Genomic DNA, 25,879 nt, shown 5'->3' with positions numbered 1-25,879 from the left:
GGTTACTAAACTGCGATTGGTCCATACCATAGAGTACTATGCAGCAACAGGAAGAAACAAACTATCAACACATGCAATGACCTGGAGGAACCTTCAGAGAATTATACTGAGTGAGAAAAATCCAATCCTAAAGTTTCCTACTGTATGATTCCATTTAAATCACATTCCAAATGACAAGATTAGAGAAATGGAGACCAGAATAGTGGTTACCAGAGCGTAAAGAGGGAGTCGGGGCAGAAGGATATGAGGGTAGCTTTAAAAGAGTAACATGAAAAACAGAAAGAAAAAAGAAGGACTTCCTTGGCAGTCTAGAGGTTAAGACTCTGCGCTTCCACTGCAAGGGGCCTGGGCTTGATTCCTGGTCAGGGAACTAAGATCCCCAAGCCAGAAAAAAAAAAAGAAAAAAAAAAAAAAAAAGAAAAAAAAAAGAGCAATGCGAGGGAGCCTTAGGGCGATGGAAATTTTCTGCATGATGACAGTTCCATGTCAGTATCTTGGTTGTGACATTTAACTGTCATTTTGCAAGATACTGTCAGTGGGGGAAGCAAAGTAATCTCTCTGTATGTTTTCCCACAACTGCATGAGAATCTGCAACTGTCTCAAAATAAAAAGTTTAATTTAAAAAGGTAAATTTTTAAAAAGTAGGGAAATAAAACTTAAAAAGTGTACAAGTCACAAGGAGAAAAATAAAGCTGCATAGCCCACATCTCGCCGTTGGCTAAAGTCCCCAGTGGTGTTCTGTTCAGTGCATGTGGAGGAAAACCCCAAATGTGCACCCTGGAGAAAGGCCCCGTGCAGTCTGACTTCACCTCTCATACTTCCTCCTGTGTCCCTCCACTTGCAGGTTCTCCAGCACATCAAGCACATTCCCACCAGGAACTTTGCTCCTCCAGGTTCCCGATCCCCGAGTGGAATGCTTTTGCTCCAGGCCTGTGTGTGGCTGGCAGCTCTTCCTCACTTAGGTGGTTGTTCATACACTACCTCCTCTGGGAGACTTTTCTTATCATCCTGTCTAGAGTAGACCTTGCCTGCCCCACCCCCCAGAGACTACATCGTTGTCCAAGATCATTGTTTTTTCCATAGTGTTTATCTTGCTCTTTTTTGCTGATTTATGTCCTGGCTTACTGTGGGTCTGCCCCTTCCCTGGACACAGTAAGCTCCAGGAGGGTAAAGAACATCCCACCACTGCTGTAGACTAGTGGGCACTCACGACTGTGGAATGGATAAATGTCCAGAAGAATTATGTATGTATAAATTTATGTATGTATGTACAAATGGCCAGAAGCTCTCTTTAAACAGACCTATTTTTAAACAATGACTGCATTGTTCTACTCCTAGGGAAATCTAGAGAAACTGAATTCTTTAGATATTTAAAGATAAAATTTAGAAGTGGGGATGGCACTTCCCTGGTGGTCCAGTGGCTAAGACTCCAAGCTCCCAGTGCAGGGGTCCCCTGGTTGATCCCTGGTCAGGGAAGTAGATCCCATATGCCACAACGAAGATCGAAGATCCTGTGTGCAGCCACTAAGACCTGGTGCAGCCAAATAAATAAATGAATAGAAGTGGGAGCAAAAAAGCACATCTGCAACCAGATGTCAAGTAATATCTGACCAAGCACTCGTCAAAGATGGGGAGAAAGCATCCGCTTCACTTGACAGGATGGCTATGATTCTCTGAGTTGACTGCAAAGTGGATTTATTAATATTTACAGGAATTCTACATTCTTGTTCACTACTCTGATAGAACCAGATGTTTGTTCACACAGAGCAGCAGGCATGATCTGAACAGGAATTTGTTAGTGGAGAGAGCAGGAACAATGCATTGCTACTCATGCCTTCCAAGAGGATACTTTCTGAGGGCAGAGCTTTGCAGCACTTTCTCAACTGTCTGCCATCATCTCTCTCCAGACTTCTGACCACAGGAATATCACTGTGCTTGGAGAATGCTTGACTTCACCCTGTAGCCACCAGAAACTGATCACCTATTTTTTGCCCTCTGTAGAACTGTGGTGTTGGAGAAGACTCTTGAGAGTCCCTTGGACTGCAAGGAGATCAAACCAGTCAATTGTAAAGGAAATCAGTCCTAAATATTCATTGGAAGGACTGATGCTGAAGCTCCAATACTTTGACCACCTGATGCAAAGAACTGAATCATTGGAAAAGACCCTGATGCTGGGAAAGACTGAAGGCAGGAGGAGAAGGGGATGATGGAGGATGAGATGGTTGGATGGCATCACTGACTCGATGGACATGAGTTTGAGTAGGCTCCAGGAGTTGGTGATGGACAGGGAAGCCTGGCGTGCTGCAGTTCATGGGGTCGCAAAGTGCTAGACATGACTGATCGACTGAACTGAACTGAGTCAGTATTAATACCACATCTCCCAAAGTCCCTAACTAAGTCTGTGAGTCTCCTTCTGTTTTGTCAGTTGTAATTTCTTCTTAGAGTCCACATGCAAGGGATATAATACGGTATTTCTCCTTCTCTGAGTTACTTCACTCACTATGGCACTCTCTAGGTCCATCCATGTTGCCACAAACGGCATTATTTCACTCTTTTTAATGGCTGAATAATATTCCATTGTATATCTGTACCACGTCTTTATTCATTCGTCTGTCAATGGACATTTAGGTTGCTTCTGTTTTGGGAAGGTCATGTACACACCGCTAGATTTAAAATGGATAACCAACAAAGACCTATTGTATAGCATATGGAATTCTGCTCAATGGAATGTGGCAGCCTGGATGGGAGGGAGGTTTGGGGGATAATGGATACATGTACACGTATGGCTGAGTCCCTTCGCTATTCACCTGAAACTATCACAACATTGTTAATTGGTTATACCTCAGTGTGAAATGTTTTTGGTGTTAAAAAAATACCACAATTCACCAGTAGGGGTTGCCATTGACCACCCCCATTCCCACCTCTCCCCCGTTAGGGAAAACCTGACTTAAAAAAAAAAAACCCATTTTGGTTTATTATTTCATGCAGTGAATATACTGGAGGAGGGCATGGCAACCCACTCCAGCATCCTTGCCTGCAGAATCCCATGAACAGAGAAGCCTGGCGGACTACAGTCCATAGGCATGTAAAGAGTCAGACACCGCTGAAACGACTTAGCACACATGCACGCTGTGAACATACGATGTATTTGCCCATTCTACGTTAATGGGTATTGGAGGTGTTCCCAATTTTTTCCTATCACAGGAAACACTGCTATGGACACCCTTGTCGTGCACATGTACTCAGTCATGTCTGACTCTGTGATCTCATGGAGTGTAGTCTGCCAGGCTCTTCTGTCTGTGGGATTATCCCAGGAAGCATGCTGGAGTGGGTTACCATTTCCTTCTCTAGGGGATCTTTGTGACCCAAGGATCGAACCAGCATCTCCTGCACTGACCGGTGGACTCTTTACAACTGAGCCACCTATTTAATATGGACACTCATATATATACGTTACAGACATAGATGGGCTTTCCTGTTGGTCATACAGGGCAAACCTGACTCTTGAATGTGCCTCTTCCCAGACTGCTGTCTCCTGACCATGAGTGCTCCTGCCCCATCCCTGCCTCCCCCTCCCCTCCAAGATCAGGACAGCTGGATGGAGCAGGCTCTAGTACACGTGCATGGGTGCGGGTTAGGTCACTTCAGTCGTGTCCAGCTCCGTGTGACCCCACGGATGGTAGCCTGCTGGGCTCTTTTGTCCATGGGAATCTCCAGGAAAGAATACTGGAATGGGTTGCCATGCCCTCCTCCAGGGAATCTTCCCAACCCAGGAACTGAACCCGCGTCTCTTAAGTCTCTTGCACTGGCAGTCAGGTTCTTTACCACCGGGGCCACCGGGGAAGCCTGCTCTGGTTCCCATCTCCTGCCAAAGGCCCCTCCCTCCTTGCTTTTAGGCCTCTAGCTACTGCTATCAGCTGCTGTGGGTGCTCTTTAGGGGGCTGATTAGTGGTTCAGTGGGACCCAAGGTGCCTGCAGGAATGCTAGCAAGGTTCTGTTTCTTGGTCTGGATGCTGATCACATGAGTAAGTTTGCCTTGTGAAAATTCATTAGACTCCACAGCTATGACCTGGGCACTTTTCTGATGCATGCCATACTTCAAAATAAATTTACTTAAAAAATCCATAGATTAGGTTTCCTTAATACACAGCATGTCTTAGTAATTTCTGGAATTCCCATTACAGCCCATAGAAGGAAAAAAAAAAAGAAAACAAAAACAAACCAAAAACCAATTACAACACCAGACTCTGGGAACAGACCCAGCAATGTTTTTCACTAAGGTGGTCTCTTAGGTAATTTCAGGGCTTATCTATTTATTTCTTTTCAAGCTGGGGGGATGGGTGAGGGCTGAGGGAGAGTTTGGTTTTGAAATGCTTCCAGTGGGTTCTGCTCTTTGTGGAATCGCTGAGGCTCATTACCTGAGGCCTGGCACACCTGCTCCCATTCTGGGTCTAAGTGGGGCTTGACATTAGACATATATCCAGCCCACAGGGGCCCTTAAGTCTCTGGTGCTAATGAGAATAACTGATGGGACCCACACTGGACTCTGGGCCAGGTGCTCCGAGGCTCAGAAATCAGCCGGATGTGTTGCCAGGGCTTTGCTGTGGGGCCGTCCCCACACCCTATAGAGCAGGCTGCCCCATACTCCCCTCCCCGCTCTGGCAGGGAAATCCATGCAGCCCTTTTGGTTCAGAGGCCTAATTCCCTGACACCTCACAGCCTCCACTGTCTTAGAAGGACCTGTTGTGCAGGGGTTGCAGCGTTTTCCCGATGCTGGGAACGAAGTGCCAACAGGAACGCAGGGGCCCTTGAAGAATGGGGAGTGAGCCTGAAGGACTAGGCACGTGCTGTCCTCAGACCTGAAAAGCCTTCTCGGGGCCTGGCTTTCCAGGGACCCCTGTGGGGTCTGCATCCAAGGCAGCTACACTCATTTCCCTCTTCCCCTTGGATTCCCAATGTCCTATGTCCTACTGTCTGTCCAGGCCCGCCCTGGTCTCAGCATCTCAGTGACACCTTCCCCCAACCTTCCCACACTCCTCAGAGCCTTTGCCACACAATTTAACGCTGTTTCACAAGCCACCTCAGGTACGCTTGGGCTGTAGCACCCCCACTTTTGTGCAAGTTCCCTGGCCGGAAGGTATCCTTTACTTTTTCCCGTGTGCCCAAGCACCTGGGACGGGACAGGTGCTCAGCAGAGCAGTTGCCTTGCGAGTGGCCGCACAAGCAGCTGTAAGCAGCCAGGGTACCAGACCAGTGACTGCAAGGTTCCCACCCGAGGGGCAGGAGCGCCGAGATCAGAACCCCCCAGCTGTGCTCCCTGCCCACAGGAGGCCCTCGTACCTTGCTGGCTTTCAAGATCTCAAACATCAGGGGCAGGCCCTGAGTGACCAGCTCCTCCGTGTACTCTTCCTCCTGAATGGTCTTGAACTCCTTCAACAGGCACTGAATGAGAGGCCTGCGGTGCTGCTGGAAGGCGATCCGCAAAGACTCCAGCCACGTGTGCAGGGTCCACGGGACACCTGGAAGGGGGAGGGCGGGGTGAGGGAGGGGAGGGCAGACAACAACCAGAGGAGAAGGCGTGTTTTTATGTGGAAGCTGGCCTTTCCTGAGGACATTACCAGATCATGAGACCAAGAGACCGCCTTTCATTGCATAGAGTCAGAGCTGTTTTGTTTCTTCTTTCCCAAAGACTTGCAGAAGTTAAAATTAAAGGTCATAACTCGAGTCCGTTAACTATGGGTATCCAGTTCTGCACGCTCCTCGTGTTATTAGGGGCTGCTGCCGCTGCTAAGTTGCTTCAGTCGTGTTCGACTCTGTGCGACCCCATAGATGGCAGCCCACTAGGCTCCCCCGTCCTGGGATTCTCCAGGCAAGAACACTGGAGTGGGTTGCCATTTCCTTCTCCAATGCATGAAAGTGAAAAGTGAAAGTGAAGTCGCTCAGTCGTGTCTGACTCTTCGTGACCCCATGGACTGCAGCCCACCAGGCTCCTCCGCCCATGGGAGTTTCCAGGCAAGAGTACTGGAGTGGGGTGCCATTGCCTTCTCCGTATTGGGGACTACAGTTTACAAAGTGTAATCACCGTGTAGAGTATTGAAACTGTAATGCAGACTGCAGCCTTCTGAGTTCTGACCTCTTCCTTCCCCATCCCCTCTGCTTCCATGCCCAGAGCTTTGAGCTAGTGAAACCCACAGTGGACCTCACTGTCAGCTGCTCTGGCCAGGGCGGGCATTTCCATCTGAATATGAAGACACAGGAGGATACTGCTGCCATATGCAAATCAACATTTCCATCTTCAGGCACTTCATCAGGTCTTCCTCCCTTAATAGAAACCTCTCCAGCAGCTGATGGCTGTGACTCGCTTCTGCCCCCAACCGTGAGGCTGGGGCACTTGCTACTGCTTATAAATGCACCATTCAGAGTCTTGAGCTTCAGAATCCAGCTACACAGGCTGCCAGGGGAATGGCATAATATCCCCCATACTCAACAGCCACTCTCTGAGAGAGACAAGTTTCCAGAATAGCACTGGAGGCCTCAGCCTATCCTGACCTGCCACACCCTGTGTTTACAGCCCTTGCTGTGCCCTGCTGTTTCTGGGCCGGAGCTGGTGCCGTTAGCTGGGTGAGGGCTGGGCTAGCCTGTTTCCCAGATGCATGGAAGAGATGGCCCTGGGCTAGCCTGCTCAAGGGAGAGACACCTAATTTTCCCTTGGGCATGGCTTTGCTCCTGGAGTAGGGGGAGCCCCACTAGGGACGGGATGCCCTCATCCTAGCTGATGCCAGCAGCTGCTTCCTGGATCTGAGTGCTCTCAGGCAGCGATTCTCCAACCACTGGGAACCACCTGGGATGATTGTTAAATATAAAGATTTCCAGCCTTTATCCATCCAGACCCTCGACAGCAGAGCCTCTGGGTGTAGGGCCTGGCAATCTGTATTCAGACAAGCTCCCCAGGTGATTCGGATTCCTAACTCAGGGTCCAGGGTTTGGGAATCGTGGAAGGGTGGCCTGAGGGTGGGTGTCTGGGGCGGGCAGAATGCTGCTGTCTATGGGGACCATGTGGGGCCTTAGCCCAGAAGTGCTCCAACCAGCAAATGAGAAGTTCCCTGAGCTGCAAGGGGTGTGTGCACAGGGGTGTGCACGTGCATGTGTGCATGTGTGTGTGTGCACGCACATGTGGGTATGTGACCTGGAGCTGGGTGGAGCCACCATGCCCAGCCGTGGAAGGCCCCCAGACTGACCTATGCTCCTGATATCAATTGTGACATCCACGTAGCCGTGCTCAGCGCTGTGATACATGGCCTCCCTCAGGGCTCTGAGTTTGGCCTTGCTGTTGCGGCTGGCACACAGGGGGGGCGGGGCTGTCTCCGCCAGGTCAGTCCCCTCAGCCAGAATCTCCTCCAGGGACAGGATATCACTCTTCTCCTTCTCTGGCTGAGCGAGCAGTTTGCGGAACACATTCCTGTCAATCATAAACCCAGAGAGGAAGACACTCAGAGATGCAAGGGCTGTGCCAGGGTGGGGGCGGGGATGTGGGGAACCCTCTCAACTTGGGACAAAAGGATGGGACAACTCTGGAGTGGTGGTTTCAGAGGTGTGACCAGGGCACTACATGTTGAGGCTGGAGGAGATGGTGGGGTGGGACTGGCTGCGTTTCCTTGAGGATGACTTGGGCTAAGTGCTTTCACCAAATATCTAGAAGGTTCTAGAACTCTGCCCTTTTAAGTCTGCCTGCACTGCCCCCATGGTGAATTTGCTTCGCTTGGGGTTATGCGTAGTAAAATCTGATGGGGTAAATCCTGAAGGAAATGTAGATGGGAAGTAACCAAACATGAGAGGTTTCATTATTCTTTAAATGGATTCTTCTTACATCATGACAGGTGATGTGATGAACTCTGACCAACACTGGGAAAAAGTGACGTCTGTGAGATGAAAGCCGGTTGGGGAAGGACCCGTGGACGTGCAATATGTGAAGTTGGCCAGGCCTGGACTGCCTCTGGGCCCCACATCCAGAGATGCAGTGAGTCTGGGGTAGGCCTGGGAATCTGCATTTTTAACAAGCACCACTTGGGACTTCATGGCCCATCCTAGCCTACCTGTGTCCATGGGCTGCAGCCTGGCTGAAAGAGTTCATATCACCCTGGGGGGTGGTAGAAATTCCATTCCTGTACATGGTTCCTATCAGGGGGTCCGCGCCTCGCTCCAACAGCAAACTAACCAGTTCAAAATTTCCTGCAAGCCCAGAGAAGGGGGTTTGATAAGAGAATCAAGCAAACACACAGTCACAGACACATCAAGGGACAGGGTGCTGGAGCCCCTGGCTGGGACGAGCATCAGAGACTCTTACCTACGGCGGCTGCGAGCTGGAGGGGCGTTTCTGAGTAGTTCTCCTCGCCGTGCTCCACAGAGCCCTCCACCTTGGCCCCGGCGTCCAGGAGGAGCTGTGGAGGCAGAGTGGCCATTGAGATGTTTTAAGGACACGCCAGGAAAAGCTGGTGGAAATCAGTGTGGTGCCAGTGTTCCTGCTCTCCTCTGGGTCCATGACCACGTGCACAGGGGGAGGGCGACTGCACCTCAGAGGGTGAGCTGGGAGCCCCTCACATCTCCTAGGGCCTCAGACCACTCAAATCACTCAAACTGTGGCCCAAGGACAGTAGCATCAGCATCCCCGGGGAGTTTGTTTGAAATGCTGGTTCTCAGGCTCCACCCCAGAACAAATGATTAGAATCTGCATTTCAACAAGCTCTCCAGGTGATTTCTATGTACATTAATGTTTCTAGAAGCACTGAGCTAGAATTTCATGGCACCACACTGCTAGAGAACTTCCTCTGGGGATCAGTGACAAAAAGCCTCAGAGTATTAGAGAGGTCTCTTAGAACCATAGAATCTTAAGAGTTCTGAAGGACTTTGGGGATCACTGGGCCAACCAGGACAAGAATCCCTTCTGGAACATCCTAGAAACTCAGCTCAGCAAATGCTGAGCCTCCTGGCCAGCAAGATCAGTGAATTAAGTGGCAGAATGAGCTTCCAGGAGTGCTGCTGCGTATGACTCCATTCTGTGCATTCTTTAAGATATCTGGCTTCCTAAAAATGGAGATTCTGTCCATGCCGGATCTCACAGTGAATGAGCTGTCAGCACTGCTGATGTAAATGAGGGGGAAATGCCTGTTTTACCTGCACAGGACTACCTGAGGGCATAGTCAGGAGGGGCTGCCTACTTGGCATTCCGTCATGTGTGCACCTGCAGCAGAGAGGTGACCTGACTTCCCTTTGGCTTTGCGTGGCTGCCCGCTGTTCTTATTCCTGATTTAAAGGCTGGGGATGCCACTGCACATTAAGGGATGTTATTTGTATCCACTAGGCCACCCTCTAACCCCTTCTTTCTTAGATTCCTCCACTAGGACTGGGCTGGTCATGATGTTCTACAGGCAAAAGTCAGCTCTTGGTGTGACATGTCACAGGCTCAACCTCCTGAAACATGCCTTTGATGTGTGTTGAGGATTCCCATGACCTAGGAAACAATAAAGGATTCCTATGAAACTCCAAGATTGCCGAGGGGTCCCTGACATCCTATTTTCTGCTCTGTGTAATTCTAAGAGGCTTGGAGCACATAAAAGGAGAGGAGTTCCTGATGCACCTGAAACACAGCATTCACTATGGGGCCAGATGTGGTCAGGGAACTGGGGGGGGGGTACCAATCTCTTTTTCTCCAATGAAGTAAAGTTTTAAGATCTAGAATGAACTGAGTTTAAGATCTAGAATATACTGGATGGCTGTCCGTTGAACACCAACTCTACAACAACCAGAAATGGTGAGGGCAAAACAACTTATGTGCCCAAAGGATCTTGGATGAGGCCATCTCTCCATATTCGGGTACCTGTTTCAGAAGACACACATGAAGACCCTACCCTAGACCTCTTATGTGGGATTCTCCATAAGTGGGATCCAAGCAAGTGTCATTTGGAATCACTCCCTTGGCGGCTCGGCTGCTTCTTTCCGCTGGTTGGAAACCTCTAGACTCTATGCAAACACTGGGGTCACACCTAAGGGAAGTTTCTAAGGTCTCACACCAGCCATGTCTTAGGTTCACGTTATGACAAGTAAAAATGAACAAATCCGCAAAATCATAGCTCAGGCCCCACCCTTGAGCCACTGGGAACAACTTGGTAGGTTTGCCACTCTGTGTGTAAGGCTGCGTGTAGGTATGTGATGAGTTCATATTGGTTAAAGCCAGGCCATATAGATCATTCCACAGAGTATTTTCATTCATATAACATGAATGTGCTGTATTTCATTGCAAGTAACCAATATGAATCTCTGGGGGAATAGGCATGCCGGGAGAGGTACAGATTTGCGTAATGAAAGAGGTACAGTTAAAGGTCAGATGTGGGTAGGGAAATACGTTAATACCTGAACTACAGGAATATGTCCATGCAACACAGCAAAGGTCAGAGCCGTCCAATGGCGGGTCTCGGGGTGGACGGATGGATATTTATGAGGAGTACTGACAACCTATAAACAAATCGAAATCATTTTCAAAATGTGACCTTCAAAACACTTAGACCAGCAAATCTGACCTATCTGTGGCTGGGCACGCAGGCTAGAGATGCACAGAGGATGTCCTGGAAGGCACCTTGGGCAACGCTGGAGACATACAGGGTAGTGACTTTATATCCTCTGTACGCAACAAAAACTCCTTTGCTGCTCATTAGAAGAGAGTTAAATGGGTGACTGCTGACTGCCTCTAAGGAGTCTTCAAGAAATTGTAATGGTGGCTACAATGAACCAGCTCCCCTGCCTGTCTGCTCTTCCTGCTTAAGGGAGGGCGGGCTTCTGAGAGCTACAGGATGTCAGGTGAGGCCGCCACCATCACATCCACATCTTTAGGGGAAATTCTCGGCAGTGGCAAACCCCACACAAGGGGAGGTCTGCTTTGAGCTTCCAAGTCAAGCAAGACCACCTCCCATCTGATGGAGGAAGATCACTGCCTGGTCACAGCTCCTCCCACACTGTCCTCATTTCATGCTTCTGCTGGCTTCCTGGTTGACAAGGATGCTCATGCTACTGGAAACCTAGGCACAAACCTTTCTTGGGCATGAATGAGAAATCTGATATTGCTCTTCCCACATGGGGACCTCAAAACACCGCAGACCAAGAGACAGGCTGCAGGACAGTGGACAGGACAGGCTAGGGTCCTGCAGGATGGTCTGTCACCCGCCCACGGCTTTTCTTCTAAACATTCCCGGGGCCATACAACTGTGATGTCTGCTGCTTTCAGAAGAGTTGAGTTCTCTAACCACTGGCTAGGCGAGGACCTTGAGCTGGGAGCTATGGGATGGGCTAGAGGATCAGAGACCCAAAACTGAGGAGCTCTTGCAGGGATGTGCATGGTGCTTGGGGATTCATATCAGGGAACAAAAACCCCCAATACTTGAAAACCTATAAGATCCCAGATGGTCTTGGATCCCAAACCATGCCTACTGCCTGTTTTCCTCAGATGAATATAAAGCAATTTTTTTTTTTAAGCACAGTACTAAGACTACAAGAGCATCTAATTTTGAACTAAAAAAAAAGTTTTCTGGAGTGGCTGAGTTAGGACTTCAGCAAGTCCATCAATCTTCCCAACCTTTGAACTGCTAGAAGAAAGTCGGTTGCCTTATGTTTCTTTTTTGTGAGAGTGGGTCTTAAGACAGCATAGAATATGATCAAGAAGTACAATTTCACCTATCATAAGCCCTGAGGGGGGCACCAATATTCACTGAATTCCAAACTGATGCTCCTCTATATTTATTTCTGATGGCGTGATTCTTCTCCCATTTCACAAAGGGGAACACTGTGGCTCAGGAAGGTGAAACCACTCGTCCAAGCAGAAAAGCAAGTTACTAAGATGCAGCGGTTTCAGAATCTGAACCCACGTATCAAATTCTAAAGCCTGTCGGGGCACGCTTTCCACTATGTCACATGGCCTCGAGGAAGCTCAGCAATTAGCTTTGAGACCCGTGGCTTCAGCAGGCCAACCAAGTGGGCCAATCAGGATTCGGTGAGGGAGGGTGGAAGATCTGGGGGTCACAGGGGATGTGGACCAGCTTTGTATTTGGCAGTGGGAAGGGCTGGTGGTTCAGGAGAGCTTTCTCTGTCGGATCCCAGGAGGAATGGAGCAGTGGGAAGGATCAGAGACTCGATATTGCTGAGCCAAGGGAAAAGTTAGAGCTCTGTGCAGCCGCACGGGTTGTTTTAAAATGAAAAATGCTTGCAGGCAGCTTCTTGGAGTCTGGTTGGGCTGGGGCCTCAGGATGGAGGAAATCCAAAAGCTGGTCTGACCTATTTGCTGGACTGAGAACCCTCAGTGGTGGCTCTTGAGAGATAAAGCCCCCCTCTCTTTGCTTGCCTTCCCCAGGGACTGCCAGGCCCAGGGGCCCTGCAGCGCTCTGCACCCTCACCTCCACATTCAGGTCAGCTCCGGCATCCAGCAGCATCTGAACCATTGCCTCGTCCCCACGGACACAGGCGTACATCAGGGGGGTCATGCCCTGCGGTGAGTTAAAAACCAGAGAACGGAGAAGCTTTACAAGGTGGTTGTGTCACTCGACAATAACAAACGGAAAATCTTACTCATGTGAAAGAGACTATGCTTGTTCTCCGAATCTAGCATTCTAAAGTAAATGTACAGCTTTACAATCCTCCATGGAAGCAAGAAGAGAAACATAAATTGTCTTTTTTTTTTTTTTTTTTCATTTATCTGGGCTTAAGTTGGAGGATTTTGTTTGTGTGTCTTAGGGTGCAACAGATCTAAGAGTGTTTGCTAAAACAAGTGGCTGGTTTAACTGAAACCTCTTAGGAACTTTCTGGATTCTGTAATATCAGCCCTAAGCTATCTGATTGGTAAATACTGTTTCCACGGCATTTTCTCTCTCAGGATTTAACAAGTGTCGTCTTTGCTCTATACAGCCTGCTGGTCAGTGTCAAATGAAATTGGTGCCTCTGAATATGACCCCAGCACTCTATCTGTAAATGACGTTATCATTTATAAGTAAAAGGCAAGCGAATGAGGAATGGTTTTCAGGAATTCCATATCTGCCCATGATTCCTGCTTATTACAAAGTACCATAACCAACAGGAAGTAAGGGGTGGATTTTTCAATAAACAGTGCTGTGAAGAAAGCTATGTGGGAAAATGTTCAAGTTAGAGCCTTATCTCATACCAAATCATTTACAGTTTGATTAGAGATGTAGAGAAAAAAATTAAAACCAGAAAAGACATCTAACTGAATCTGTTTCTGAAAGGTATGAAAGTAATGGAAGAAATCACAAAAGAAAGCCTTGACAGCATTGAGGATGTAAGATTGAAAACATAAACAAAATTAAGAGGTAAACAATAAATTGAGACATTTGTGTCACATTATCACAAAGGGTTATATGCCTAATATGTAAAGAGGGCTTTGAAATAAAGAAGAAAATCAATTAACCTCTAATGAAAAACAAGCAAAAGAAAGTAAAAGATTAACAGGGTACACATAAATAGTTGGAGAGTGTGTACAAGGAAACAGCCTCTGAGGAAGTAATTTGAGATTGAAGACCTTAAGATAAATTGATGCATTTGAGCAACTATTTCCACTTCCAAACATTTCTCTAATGAAATAATCAGATTTGAGCAAAGACTTGAGTAGTGAGTATATCTCTCTCAGTACTATTGATTTAAGTAATTAGAAACAATCCAACAACTGAACTATGTTTAACTGAACAAATAATATGACCACTTTGTTAGTTGCTCATTCATGTCTGACTCTTTGCGACCCCACGGACTGTAGCCCCCCAGGCTTCTCTGTCCATGGAGTTCTCCGGGCAAGAATACTGGAGTGCATTGGCGTTTTCTTCTCCAGAGGAGCTTCCTGACCCCGGGATCGAACCCAGTTGGCCCACATTGCAGGCAGATTCTTTACCATCTGAGCCAATGTATCCATTTGAAGTGATTTTAAAGAGAACAGGTAACGATATTACAAAGTATCTTTAATATAAAATACTGAAAAAAGAAAAAATATAATAAATCCCTGTTTTTTCTTAATAATGTGTGTGTGTGTATTAGGGCCCCGCTGGCGCTGCTCAGGAAACTGCTAGCTCATACTGCTTCTCTGGGGTTTGCTGCATGAGCCGCTCACGTGAGAGACAGCTCCATCTGTCTTGTGATTTCCCATCTGGGGCTAACATTGAAAGCTGCTGTTTGTTTCCTCCACACATGACATCTTCACCCACATGGGGACATCTCCCCAATAGACATACAAGGTCTCTGGACCTCACTTTTAGGGGTTTGGGAGATGGCTGACTAATTCTGAGGCATCTCCTAGGGTCCTTCAGAATGACTTCTGTGTATCTTAAACATATGCTGAAAGTTTGGTGAAAATCTGCTTGGATTAGTTCCATGATGCACTAAGAGGCCGGCAGAGAACTAATTTTAACCATGCCGGAAAAAGGACTTGAAGGACACATGCTAAATATAAATGATAGTTATTTGGATGATGGCATTATTTCCTCTCTGGAATAAGTCTATTTTTCTCTATTTTCCATTTCAGCTGCAACGATCACGTGAAACTTCTATAAAGATGAACAAGGATACTTTTATAAGAAATTTTAAAAACTTAAAAAATAAAAACTAAGGGAAAAAACCCAATAACAACAACAACAAAAATCACCCTTCATCACCAGTAGAGGGAGCCTCTATTCAGTGCCTGCTGTTTCCCTCTTGCCCTAGGGCGGGGCATATGGTGGAGGTGGGGTGGCTATTCAGACACTGGGAGGGCCCATACCTGTTCGCTCATGGTGTTGATCCCATCGGGCCCCAGGAGAGACACTGCCTGCTTCACCAGGTCCGTCCGCCCACAGTTCAGCATCCGGAAACCCAGGTCCTGCTTAAACTTGGCTTCGATGGCCACTGCGTCCAGCTTCCGAGAAGCGCAAAAGCAGTCGTCGGCCCTAAGGAAGGAAGAGACGGTCAGGAAGGGGCAGCGGCTTCACCGGGGGCTGGTCCTTGGAGAGCACAGACTTAGGAAGCACCAAGCAGACTTTCCATCTGCTGTTCATGTCATTTGCTCTTTTCTAGGCTCCAGTTCCTGGATAAGGGCATGGCAACTCACTCCTGTATACTTGCTTGGAGAAACCCATGGACAGAAGAGCCTGTGGGCTACAGTGCATGGGTCGCAAAGAGTCAGACACAACTGAAGCAACTTAGCACACACACACAGGCTCCAGTTAGAACACGGATATCTCTTGATCCTTCCTCCTTTGTAACTGATGCTTGGCCTTGTCTCTCCTCCGTTCCCACAGCATACTGAGCTATGAATAATCATGGCTAATATTTACTGATTGTATACTCTGGGCTAGGCTCTCTGGTATAGTCTTTACAGGAGTTAATTTGTTTACTCCTGTACTCAGCCTTAGGTAAGCACTATCATCACCCGCGCCTTTAACCATGGGAAACAGATGCAGATACGGGACTCACCCGAGGCTACACAGCCAACAAGCAGCCGAACTGGGATGCAAGCCCAGGGCAGTCTGTGAAGAGCTGGCCTGGGCACCTACTGTGTCACCCTGTCCCCTCACCACAGCTCATACTATTTGCCTCTTTCCTTGTCCAAATTCTCCTCCAGGCTGGGGACTTTTGAGGGCAGAGACCCTGTCTAACAAGTCTCTGCATCCAGTCCAGAGAGCACGCAGTATGTGGAGGTGTTAAAAATGTTAGCTGAATGGACACAGAAGGCCTGACGTCTCTACTTCCAAAGTGGAAGCATGGCAGAGATATGGCCGGATGAAATAAGAGTCCTAGTGGCAATATGCACCAGCAAGTAATCGAGTGAGGCACAGGGAGCCAGCTTAGGGAAGTGTCGGGAGGAGAATCAGGGGTTGAAGAAAGGGGTACAAATCTATTTGTAAAGGATGTCACCTTTTTCTCATGGTGAATTTTCAAATCAAATGACCAAGCATTTACTGAGTGCCTGTTTGCAAGAGGTGCACAAGGTCCGGAAGGACGGAGGGCACAGGCCCTGGTCACGGGGGTGCCTCGTGGCAACTGCAGTGACAGATGATCAGAGATGTGCACCAAACAGAACCGAGGGGATCCAGCAAGGCTTCCTGGGGGGGGGCACCCTGAGATGTGTCTTAAATAAGGAGAGAGAAGGACAGAGTGTAGGAGAACCTGGAGCAGGGCTTGTCTGAGTAAAGGTGTGGACATGAGATGTGGTGGGCTACAGGAGCTAACTGGAGGTTTTAGTGTTTTTGAGGCATAAACTGTCAGGCAGAGGGCCAGGAGCTGAGGGAGGGGCACTTTACTTAATCCTAAGACTATTCTTAAGAGCCACTGAAGGTTTCTAAGCAGGCACGGGAGTGATGTGGTTGGAAGGCCAACTCTGGGAGACAGTTGAGGATGAATTTGAGGGGAGCTGGCCTTGGAGGTGGAGAGATGTGTTAGAGCTAAAAGAACCAGCTGGATGGAAAGAAGTCACTGCTCAAGCAGGAAGTGACAGAGGCTGAGTGCAGGCTGCGAGGAGCAGAGGACGAGGATTTTGTCTTCTGTATGAGCAGGCACCCATTTCTCATATGATGGCCCTGGTCCCGAGGCTGGTGAATTCTATGCCCTGCATCAGCAGGAGTCAGCACTGGCACGGACCCCTTCATATTCTGGGGGCAGATACTCAGGAAAGGAGCCAGGGGTTCAGAATTCCTGGTTCTAGTCCTGCCTCTAACTAACCCACTTTGTCGCAAGAGGAATGGTTAAGTTTGCCAGGGAACTTTCATTTTTATTCTTGGGGGAAACGAGAGGAAGTATTGTTCTGAGAGTTTGTGGCACTAAGGCTCCTCTCAGTAGGGCTAGGACCTGGGGGAAAGAACCTGGGGCATGAAGAGGACTCCAGAGGGAGTCCTAGGAATCGAGCGAGATGGGTGTGCCCTTGGCCGTTCACCAGGTTCCTGATCTATCCCTCATTTCAGCTGGCAAAGGAACCTTGGAGGAAGGCTGTCCTGAAATAGGAACCCAGTATAGGTGATGGTAGGGCTCTTAGAGGACATTAGGAGTTTGCTTCTGGCCACCAGAGGGAGCTGATGCAGTGAAGATGGAGTCCAGAGAAAGGAAGCTAGGTATTGACCTGGGTCTAGCCTGCACACAGGCCTCAGGGACTGGGTGTAACGCCAGGCCTCCAAGGGCCTATTTGTACGAGAGCCCTGGGAAGAACTAAGAAAGGTATTGGACTTGGACCCAGACTCTGGACTCCAAGATTAAGACTTTTTCATGGCAGGTGGGGGAGCCAAGACCACCTTGGTTGGAAGACTTTCCAGGGAAGCCCGAGAGCTCCCCAGGTGTGGGTGGGGGAGGGCTGAAGATGCCAAGTCTGGCTTTAGGCCATGGCATCAGCACCCACGATGAGAAATTCTAGGGCACAGAATGGGGCTGTGCGCTAGGGTGTCTTAGTCCAGTTCATGGGAATTTGGACCTGGGATTCTTACAGCTAACGTGGCCAGATTCAGCAAATAAAAATACTCTTGCAAATACTGAGCAAATTAAACTTTAAAAAGAAATCTGGGCAAGGGTAGAGCCACGTTCCGTGACTTGAACAGGAAATGAGATCATGGACCCCACCAAAGTGTAGACAGAGGGAGGGGTGATGCTTGGTGTGGCAATGGGCTTTATCTAAGGGGCACATGTTCCCCACACATTGGTTAAGGCAGACACTTTGGGCAAAATGAACAGGACAGAGAGAAGAGGGTTAGATCCTGGGGCACACATCACAGAAGCTTCCAGAAAGGGAGAGGTGGGGCCTGCAGGTGCTATACTGAGGTGTCTGGAGCCCCGAGGGGGATGTGTGTGCATATCTCAGGGAGAGGGTATCTGATCTGACTAACGGTAAGGAAAACCTTTCTTGTAACAAACCGCTGTCTAACTCTGGAAGAGGTTGCTTTGTGAAATCTTGGGGAGCAAAGATGCTGTGAATTGTCACCATTACTGAATTTGCAATTTTCTCTCCTGTCTGTATCTGAGGCCCTTCTGCTCTCCTCAGTGCCTGATTGCCTCTCTTAAATAAGCATCTATTTTTGTTTTTTGTTTTGAATCAAGCTAAATTCCACATGACTGGATGATGGTTACTGAGGTGCGTCCTGTGAGTGGGCACCAGGAGGGGAGCTTATGGAAAGACAGACACCACCCCATGTTCATGGAGCTCCCAGACTGGTAAAGTAATCATTCCAGGAACATTAGAAGTGTTTACCAGCTACAGAGGTCCTTGATTTTAATTAGAAAGAGAGAAATGGCAAGAAAATTACTGTCGCTAAGATGATGATGATAATTGTTATTACAAGGAGCCAACATTTACTGAATACTTCCTATTGAAATCTAAGCTCTTTCCATGTATTAACTCACACAACCAGCACAACAATGTAGGTGCTCTTGGGGGCCCTGTTCCAGAGACGGGGAAACTGCCCAAGTCATAGAGCTGGTAAGTGACAAGTCGGGAGTTGACCAGGCTGATCTGAGCCCTCAGCCCGACGCTGGCACTTCTCTGTCATGCTGGCACGCTCACACATACAACTGCCTACTGGACCAAATAGCTTCAATGGCTTTCAGACCCTCAAACTGAGCATGTCCCAAATGGAACTCTGTATGAACATCTGTCCACACCCACTCTCCATCCTCGTCTTCCTGTCATCCCACCTCCATAAAAGGCACCATTGCCTACCCCGGCGCTCTGGCTAGAACCTCCTCTCATTCCCATATCCATTCCATCAGCTGTTAATGCTGCCACTCAAATCTCAGACCCCAAATCCGCTTATTTCCCTCCACCTCCACCTCTCATACCCGGGTTCTAAACACCAGCATCTCTTGCTTAGAGGTCGTAACTTCAGTTCTATGAAAGTGCTTGTAAGACAGAGTCTTTTCAGGTCTGGGCATATTTTTAAATCTCAGGTCTGTGATATTCTAGACAGTTGCTGACAAACAAGGACTGTTGAGCACAAGCATAGACGTAAGAATTTATCTTTCAGGCTCAGAATATGACAGAGTTTTGGCTTGGGTCATTAGCATGGCAGGACTGGAAAGGGACAGTTATTTAGGTTTTTATGTATTGGCAAGTTGTCTTTTGAAATATCTCAGTAAAAGTTGTCCATGTGATTTAATTTGTCACACACACACAAAAGCACTTTCATTCTTCTCTTTATCTGAACCAGTCTCTCACACAAGTTGAGAGTGAGCTTAAAACATCTATGGGGCAATTCCTTGGAGGGCCAGTGGTTAGGATTCTGGCACTTTCATTGCCAAGGGCACGGGTTCAATCCCTGGTTAGGGAACTAAGATCCCACAAGCTGCAGGGTGAGGCCAAAAAATTAATTTAAAAATGTTGAAAGGACCATGTTCTGCCTCCGCTTAACATCTTTCAGTGCCTTCCCATGTACCGAGAATAGACTCAGCTCCCCATGCACAGCCTGCCAGGCTGTGGGGTACTGGACCTGACCTGCTCTCCAACACTCCCCTTCTGCCTTCACTCTCACTAGCAACTCGTCTCTCTCTTCTGTCCCTTCAACTGGCCAAGGCCCTTCCCAGCTCGAGGACATTACTTGCGTAGTTCCCTCTTGCTAGAATGCCCTTCCCCTGGCTCTTTGCAGGCCTGGATCCTTCTTGCTCCTCAAGTGTGAGCTTGGATGTCCTGTCCAAAGGACATCTTCACTGACCATCTAAAGGAAGGTAAATTTCTCTCCTATCATTACACACCTCAGCTCCAGGCCAGTTTCATCTGTCTCCTTGTTAGCACCTTTCACAGCCTCTGACTATTTTATTGATTTATTTTTTCACTTTTTAATAAGCTTTTTTTTGGGGGGGCACACTTTTTAAATTAATTTTTGGCCACCCCGTGTGGCACGTGGGATCTTCTGACCAGAGATCAAACCCATGCCCCCGGCATTAGAAGGTGGAGTCTTAACCACTGGACCACCAGAAGAGTCCCTGGCACACTTTTAAAAAACACTTTTTATTTTCTAATGGAGAATAGAGGCTATGGACTTTCCTGGTGGCTTAGGGCTAAGAAAACCCACCTGCCAGGGCCGGAGACACAGACTCCATCCTTGGCTCAGGAAGACGCCCTGGAGGAGGAAATGGCAGCCCACTCCAGTATTCTTGCTGGGAAATTCCATGGACAAAGGAGCCTGGTGGGCGACAGTCCATGGGGTTGCAAAAGAGTTGAACATGATTCAGTGACTAAACAACAGCAACAATAGCTGATTAATAAAGTTGTGATAGTTTCAGGTGGACAGCAGAGGGACCCAGTCATACATATACACCTATCCGTTCTTTCCCAACGGCTTCCCTGGTGCTTCAGTTGGTAAAGAATCCTCCTGCAATGCAGGAGACTCAGGCTGGGGAAGATCCCCTGAAGAAGGAAATGGCAGCCCACTCCAGTATTCTTGCCTGGAAAATCTCATGGACAGAGGAGCCTGGTGAGCTACAGTCCATGGGGTCTCAGAGTTGGACACAACTTAGAGACTAAATCGCCACCACTGCCACCATTCTCCCTCAAATTCCCCTCTTATCTGGGCTGCCACATAACATTGAGCAGAGTTCTCTGTACTATACAGTAGGTCCTTGTTGGTTATCCATTTTAAATACAGCAGTGTGTACCTGTCCATCACAAACTCCCTAACTATCCATACCCACCGTGAGCAGGTCAGCTTCCTGAGGGCAGGACCACGTCTATCCTTATCTGTTGTATCCCCAACAGTGCCTGAAGCCTCATGGCACTAACCGATGGGTGATCCACACATGAACCACAGTTTATTCTTGAGAACAGACCCCAGGAACCACCTGTTCATCAAGAATCCCTTGGTCATGCAAAATAAGTAATTGTTTTGGTTACTGAATTCTGCTAGCCCATGCAGGCAGGCAAACTGAAGCAGGTAAGAAACAATTGCCATAAAGGTCTATGAAAACATGACTCTGTTCAACTGGGTTTGTTAGAAAATTTAACTCTGCAAAATCTTAATTCCTGCAGCATTCCTGTACACACGACTCAGAGCTCCATTTACTCTTTCTGGAAAGTCTCTGAGGGATTGGTCCTAGAAGGACCAGCAGGTCCCCCTGTGACCTGGGTAAATGTGTATGCCTGCCCACGTGCAGGATTTATTTATGTAGAAGTCTACTAAGCCAATCGCCTGGGGCTTTACCAGAAGGTAATCAACACTGTGGTTTTCCCTTTGAGTGACTTTCAGTGATGCCATATAAATCTGATCAGTTTAAGTAAGAGGTCAGCTACCAAGGTGGTCAATTTCTCTGATTTCCCAAGGGCCCCGGCCCCAAGAGACTGGGTCAGTATTTCCCACCACTTCAGGAACATGACTTCAGAAAGATGTTTTCCAGGAGGCTTGTAGGCCTAAGGACTGCAGTTAATTGCACTGCCTTTTCTCCTCTGGGAAGGAGGCGGTATCGAGGCGAGAGCTGATACATTCTGCTGATCTTTTTTTTTTTTCCCCTTGATGCACTCCAATTAACAGATTCAAGCTGGTGAAGCCTCAGACACATTTTATTCATTTACTAGTTTTAACGCTAGCATAGAGGTTCCGAGCATGACCTCTGGTTTTTCCCAGCTCTACTATTTAGCAGCTACTTGATCATGGGGCAAGTTATTTAACCTCTGTGTTGTTCAGTTTTCTCATCTGTAAAACGAGCTTTTAGTAATAGTACATTCCATGTAGGACGTGGGGTGGGGATTAAATGAGATAATCCATGTACAGTGTGTGGAAGAGAACAGAGCTTAGCACACAGCACTCATTAAATGTGAGAGATCTCATAATCATTATTACAAATCACAAAGTGAGGTGCAGACTATAGAAAACACACTATATTTCAAAGAAGCAGATTCACAGACATGGAGGCTAAAGACCATTTTAGGAATGGCACTTCTTAAGGCCTCACATTAGACACTGTATCTAACAAACTCTACCAGAATAAAGACAGCCCTTTTCCTAGTGGGGAAACCTGCCCCACGAAGGGCTGCCATTCCTGTCCTGTGTGCTTCTGCAAGCAAACTGGAAGTGATGACAGCGGCTGGGGAGGGAGGAGGGATGGGAGTCACATTTGATGAAAGCACAATTTCTGGAACAGTTCAATCAATAGCAAGAAAAGGCAGAGCCTCTCAGGATGCGGTGGGCCCACCCAGCCAAGCTCCCAGACCCCTTCACCTCCTCCATCCCTAGGACCAATCTGGACCCCGCAGGTGCTAGAAGGTAACCGGCAGCTTCCAGGTTCCCTGAGCTCCAGTGGAACTCTGCTAAATTCCCTAGGCTCTGGGCTCAGAAGCCAGACTGCCTAGGTTTACTGCTTGGCTCTGCCCTCACTCACTGGTAATGCTGCACAAGTGACTTAATCTCCTTTGTGTTTCTCCTGAGTAAAATAGGGACACTAACATTACATGCTTTACTCATCTAACAAAGACTTAGAAAGCAACGACCATGGGCCAGGCATATCATAATTTTTTTTTTTTTTACAAATATTCACTTGTTTAACTCTCATGATAACCCTATGATTGAAGTTGCTTAGTCATGTCCGACTCTTTGTGACCCCATGGACTGCCAGGTTCTTCCGTCTATGGGATTTTCCAGGCAAGAATACTGGAGTGGCTTGCAATTTCCTTCTCCAGGGGATCTTCCCAATCCAGGGATCAAACCCGGGTCTTCTGCATTGCAGGCAGACTCTTGACCATCTGAGCCACCTGGGAAGCCTCGACAAACCCTATGAGAAAGGCATTATTGTTATCATGAACCTGTCTTACAGATGAGGAAAATGAGGCACAGAGTGGTTAATTAACTTGTTCACTGTCACACAGCTAACAAGGAGGAGTCAGGGTTTGAACTCAAGCAGTCTGGATCCAGAGTTGGTCCTTACACTGCCCAGTTCTTAGTGATGAGCTGGCAACCACTGGGTTTCCAAAGGGACTCCCCATAACCCTGGGACCTGTACCCCCAAAGGCCTACACAGTTCTCACAACCATGAACTCCTCATCAGTGATAATTAAAAAGAAGCTACCCTTCCTGCATGCTCATTATCTACCAGGTGCTGTGCGAAGTACAGCACCCACCACTTCAAAGGATTCTCTCCTTGAAGGAACTGTGGCTATTATTATTCCCATAATACGGGCAAAGAAACTGAGGCCCAAGTCTGAGCGTCTGACACCAAACCTCTGCAACAACGCAGGAGGCGGAGCAGGACCCAGCACCAGACTCCACATCCCTGTCTGGCTTCTTCCTTGCTACCGGGGGTGGGGAGCTTAACCTCCCTCAGCCTCTGTTACACTGTCTGCAAAGCAGGCGTGACAGCAACAGTACTCACTGTCTCTATCTTCCAGGAGGATTAAAGGAGATGATACTTTTGAACCGCTCAGCACAGTGTGCGACCGTAATTGCCCAATACATGGGATGCATACTTAATATGACACTATTATGTTATAATTGCAGGTCCTCTTTCTAGGGATTTAATCAGGCCATCTGGAATCCCAGTTCCCCTTCCCCATCCTCCAACTGAACAATCCTCCAGTCCCAAGGCAGGTCTTTCCTTGCCCCCACTGACAGCTTCAGTTTCCTTGTGTATAAAATGGGGGTGTTGAGTTAGTCAAGCTTTTGCGTGCCTCCAAACATGGACATTCTTTGAGTTTTTGACGTGTCTTCTGGTGCTCATATACCACTACTTACTGGGCAACAGCTTTTTTCCCTGACTCCATCCTGACATTTTAATTCTCAGTTTTTGCTTTTATTTCATGCAAATACTTATTACTGCAGCCAAGAGGGTCTCCTGGGAGAGGAATGCTTCTAGTTTCCCAGTTTACTGGGCGCTGGATGAGGCCAACCTGGGAGGAAACAAGTCCAAGAATTTGCCAGTTTACACTTTTATTCAAAAACAGCCCAGTGGTTCCCAAAGAGCCACAAGGAAAGTCACCCTCCGTCTCTGCCTGGAAGGGAATTTTAGGAAGGAGGGAGAGATGCCAGGCCTAGGAGCAGAGGGGCAAACTATAGGTCAGTGTATTCTTAACACCCATGTTGCTGACCAGCACAAGGTTTGAAAACAGCTGGAAAACTTTGATGTGGGGCATATACATGCATGCCTTGTTCTTGTCTCACTTCCCGTCGGGTCCACTTATTGGTGTTCCTTGCCTGGTTCTGTGATGTCTGAGTTTGGACTATGGACTACGGAAGGTTGATACGGACTAAACTCTAGTATCATAGATGGGTATGAAGAAGCCAATATTTTACAAAATCTTGGTTAATTCATTCTGATCACCTATTATATTTCAAGCAGTATGCCAGGCATACTAAAAATATTTTATTGGTTTTCATATAATAATAGTGATAGGATAATAATAACAAACTCATATAGTACTTATTGTGTACAAGGAATTATTCTAATTTTAATATATATATATGCTTTCAATAAACATATTTCGTGACATGCATATGTGTGTATGTGCTCAGTCATGTCTGACTCTTTGTGATCCCATGGATGGCATCCCGCCAGGATCCATGGGATTTTTCAGGCAAGAATACTGGAGCAGGTTGCCCTTTCCTCCTCCAGGGAATCTTCCTGACCCAGGGATCGAACCCGAGTCTCCTGCATTGCAGGCAGATTCTTTACCATTGAGCCACCAGGGAAACCCCGTTATATACATATACACACATATATATGTGCACGCACACATCCACAAATATACTCATTCACACATATGAACTTATCTAATCCTTACTTTAACCCTAGAAAATTTATCTTTGTTGCTCAGAAGAAGAAACTGCAGCACAGAGAGGCTAAGAAAATTGCCCCAGGTCACAGAGCCTGAAAGTAGTAAGCAGAACTAAGATATGAACCAGGCAGGCTATTGCTGGAGCCCTGCTCTTACCACCATACTCCCCTGTCTGTGCTACCAAAGGCCTTCCATGTTCTTTTGATTCTATTCAAATGCTGCGTGGGCACCTACTAGATGCCAAGTCCTGGGTTGGGTACTAAAGAAATCTAAATTCCTAATCACAGGCTTCAAATTCAAGGTTGTCTTGCGGCTGCCCCTCTGGAAAGTTCCCCACCTTCCCAGAAGGAAGTTTCTTCCTTCTCACTGTTCCAGCCACAAGGCCTGGTTCCCACTCCATACACACATTTCCCTACCTCTTTCTTGCCTGCATGCATGCTGTGTCCCTCACTGAAAATTCTCCCCCCCCTAAATTGTTCTTTCCTTCAAGTCAAATTCTAGAGCCAAGGTTACAGCTTTTGACCTGCAAAATCCCAGGAGGTCAGTGCTAAAGGACAGCACTCAGCTCAATACCTTATCTTCCTAAGGAAACTGGAAGCCTGAGGAGATTTCACTAATTTCTAGGGGCCATAGGGAGATTGCTTGGAGAAGGGAATGGCAACCCACTCCAGTATTCTTGCCTGGGAAATGCCATGGACAGAGGAGCTTGGCGGGGTCCACGGGGTTGCAGAGTCACACACGACTACACGACTAACACTTTCACTTTCACACTAGATGTATTTAGGAGCAGAATTCATGTCTTCTAAGGTCATTTAGCAAGTCTTCCTATGGATACCTTTAGGTATTGCAGGTATCGCAAACAAAGAGTGATTTTGTCTCCCAGGGGACACCTGGCAATGTCTGGAGACATTTTTGGCTGTCACTAGGAAAGCGCTACTGGCATCTAGCAAGTAGAAGCGAAAGATGCCACTGAACATCCTACAATACACAGGATGACGCCGCAACAGTGATTCAGCCCAAGATGTTAACAGTGCTGAGGCGGAGAAACCCTGGTGGAGGGAAATGCAATTTTTTCGCATCATCTCATGTATCAGGCAGTTCTCCTTACAGGATTCTTTAAGCGTGGCAACAAAA

At 47.7% G+C, this 25,879-nt stretch overlaps 1 protein-coding gene across 2 annotated transcripts in view; it reads right to left on the bottom strand.

Annotated features, from left to right (window-relative positions):
• Nucleotides 1-25,879, bottom strand: part of BTBD11 (BTB domain containing 11) — a 322,152-nt gene that overhangs the window by 36,075 nt on the left and 260,198 nt on the right. The window contains exons 5-11 of one of the 2 annotated variants that reach the window (XM_018048217.1): nucleotides 14,798-14,963; nucleotides 12,438-12,527; nucleotides 10,408-10,509; nucleotides 8,345-8,438; nucleotides 8,094-8,229; nucleotides 7,239-7,459; nucleotides 5,341-5,519 (exon numbers count right to left, since the gene is read on the bottom strand). In XM_018048217.1, coding sequence (XP_017903706.1) covers nucleotides 5,341-5,519; nucleotides 7,239-7,459; nucleotides 8,094-8,229; nucleotides 8,345-8,438; nucleotides 10,408-10,509; nucleotides 12,438-12,527; nucleotides 14,798-14,963 — 988 coding nt within the window. The remainder of the gene's footprint in view (nucleotides 1-5,340; nucleotides 5,520-7,238; nucleotides 7,460-8,093; nucleotides 8,230-8,344; nucleotides 8,439-10,407; nucleotides 10,510-12,437; nucleotides 12,528-14,797; nucleotides 14,964-25,879) is intronic. The other variant, XM_018048218.1, reaches the window with a different exon arrangement.

The sequence above is a fragment of the Capra hircus genome, chromosome 5, assembly GCF_001704415.2.
Source record: "Capra hircus breed San Clemente chromosome 5, ASM170441v1, whole genome shotgun sequence".
Taxonomy (NCBI): domain Eukaryota; kingdom Metazoa; phylum Chordata; class Mammalia; order Artiodactyla; family Bovidae; genus Capra; species Capra hircus.
The sequence above is the reverse complement of the archived record's forward strand: the minus strand, read 5'-3'. Positions and strand labels throughout refer to the sequence as shown.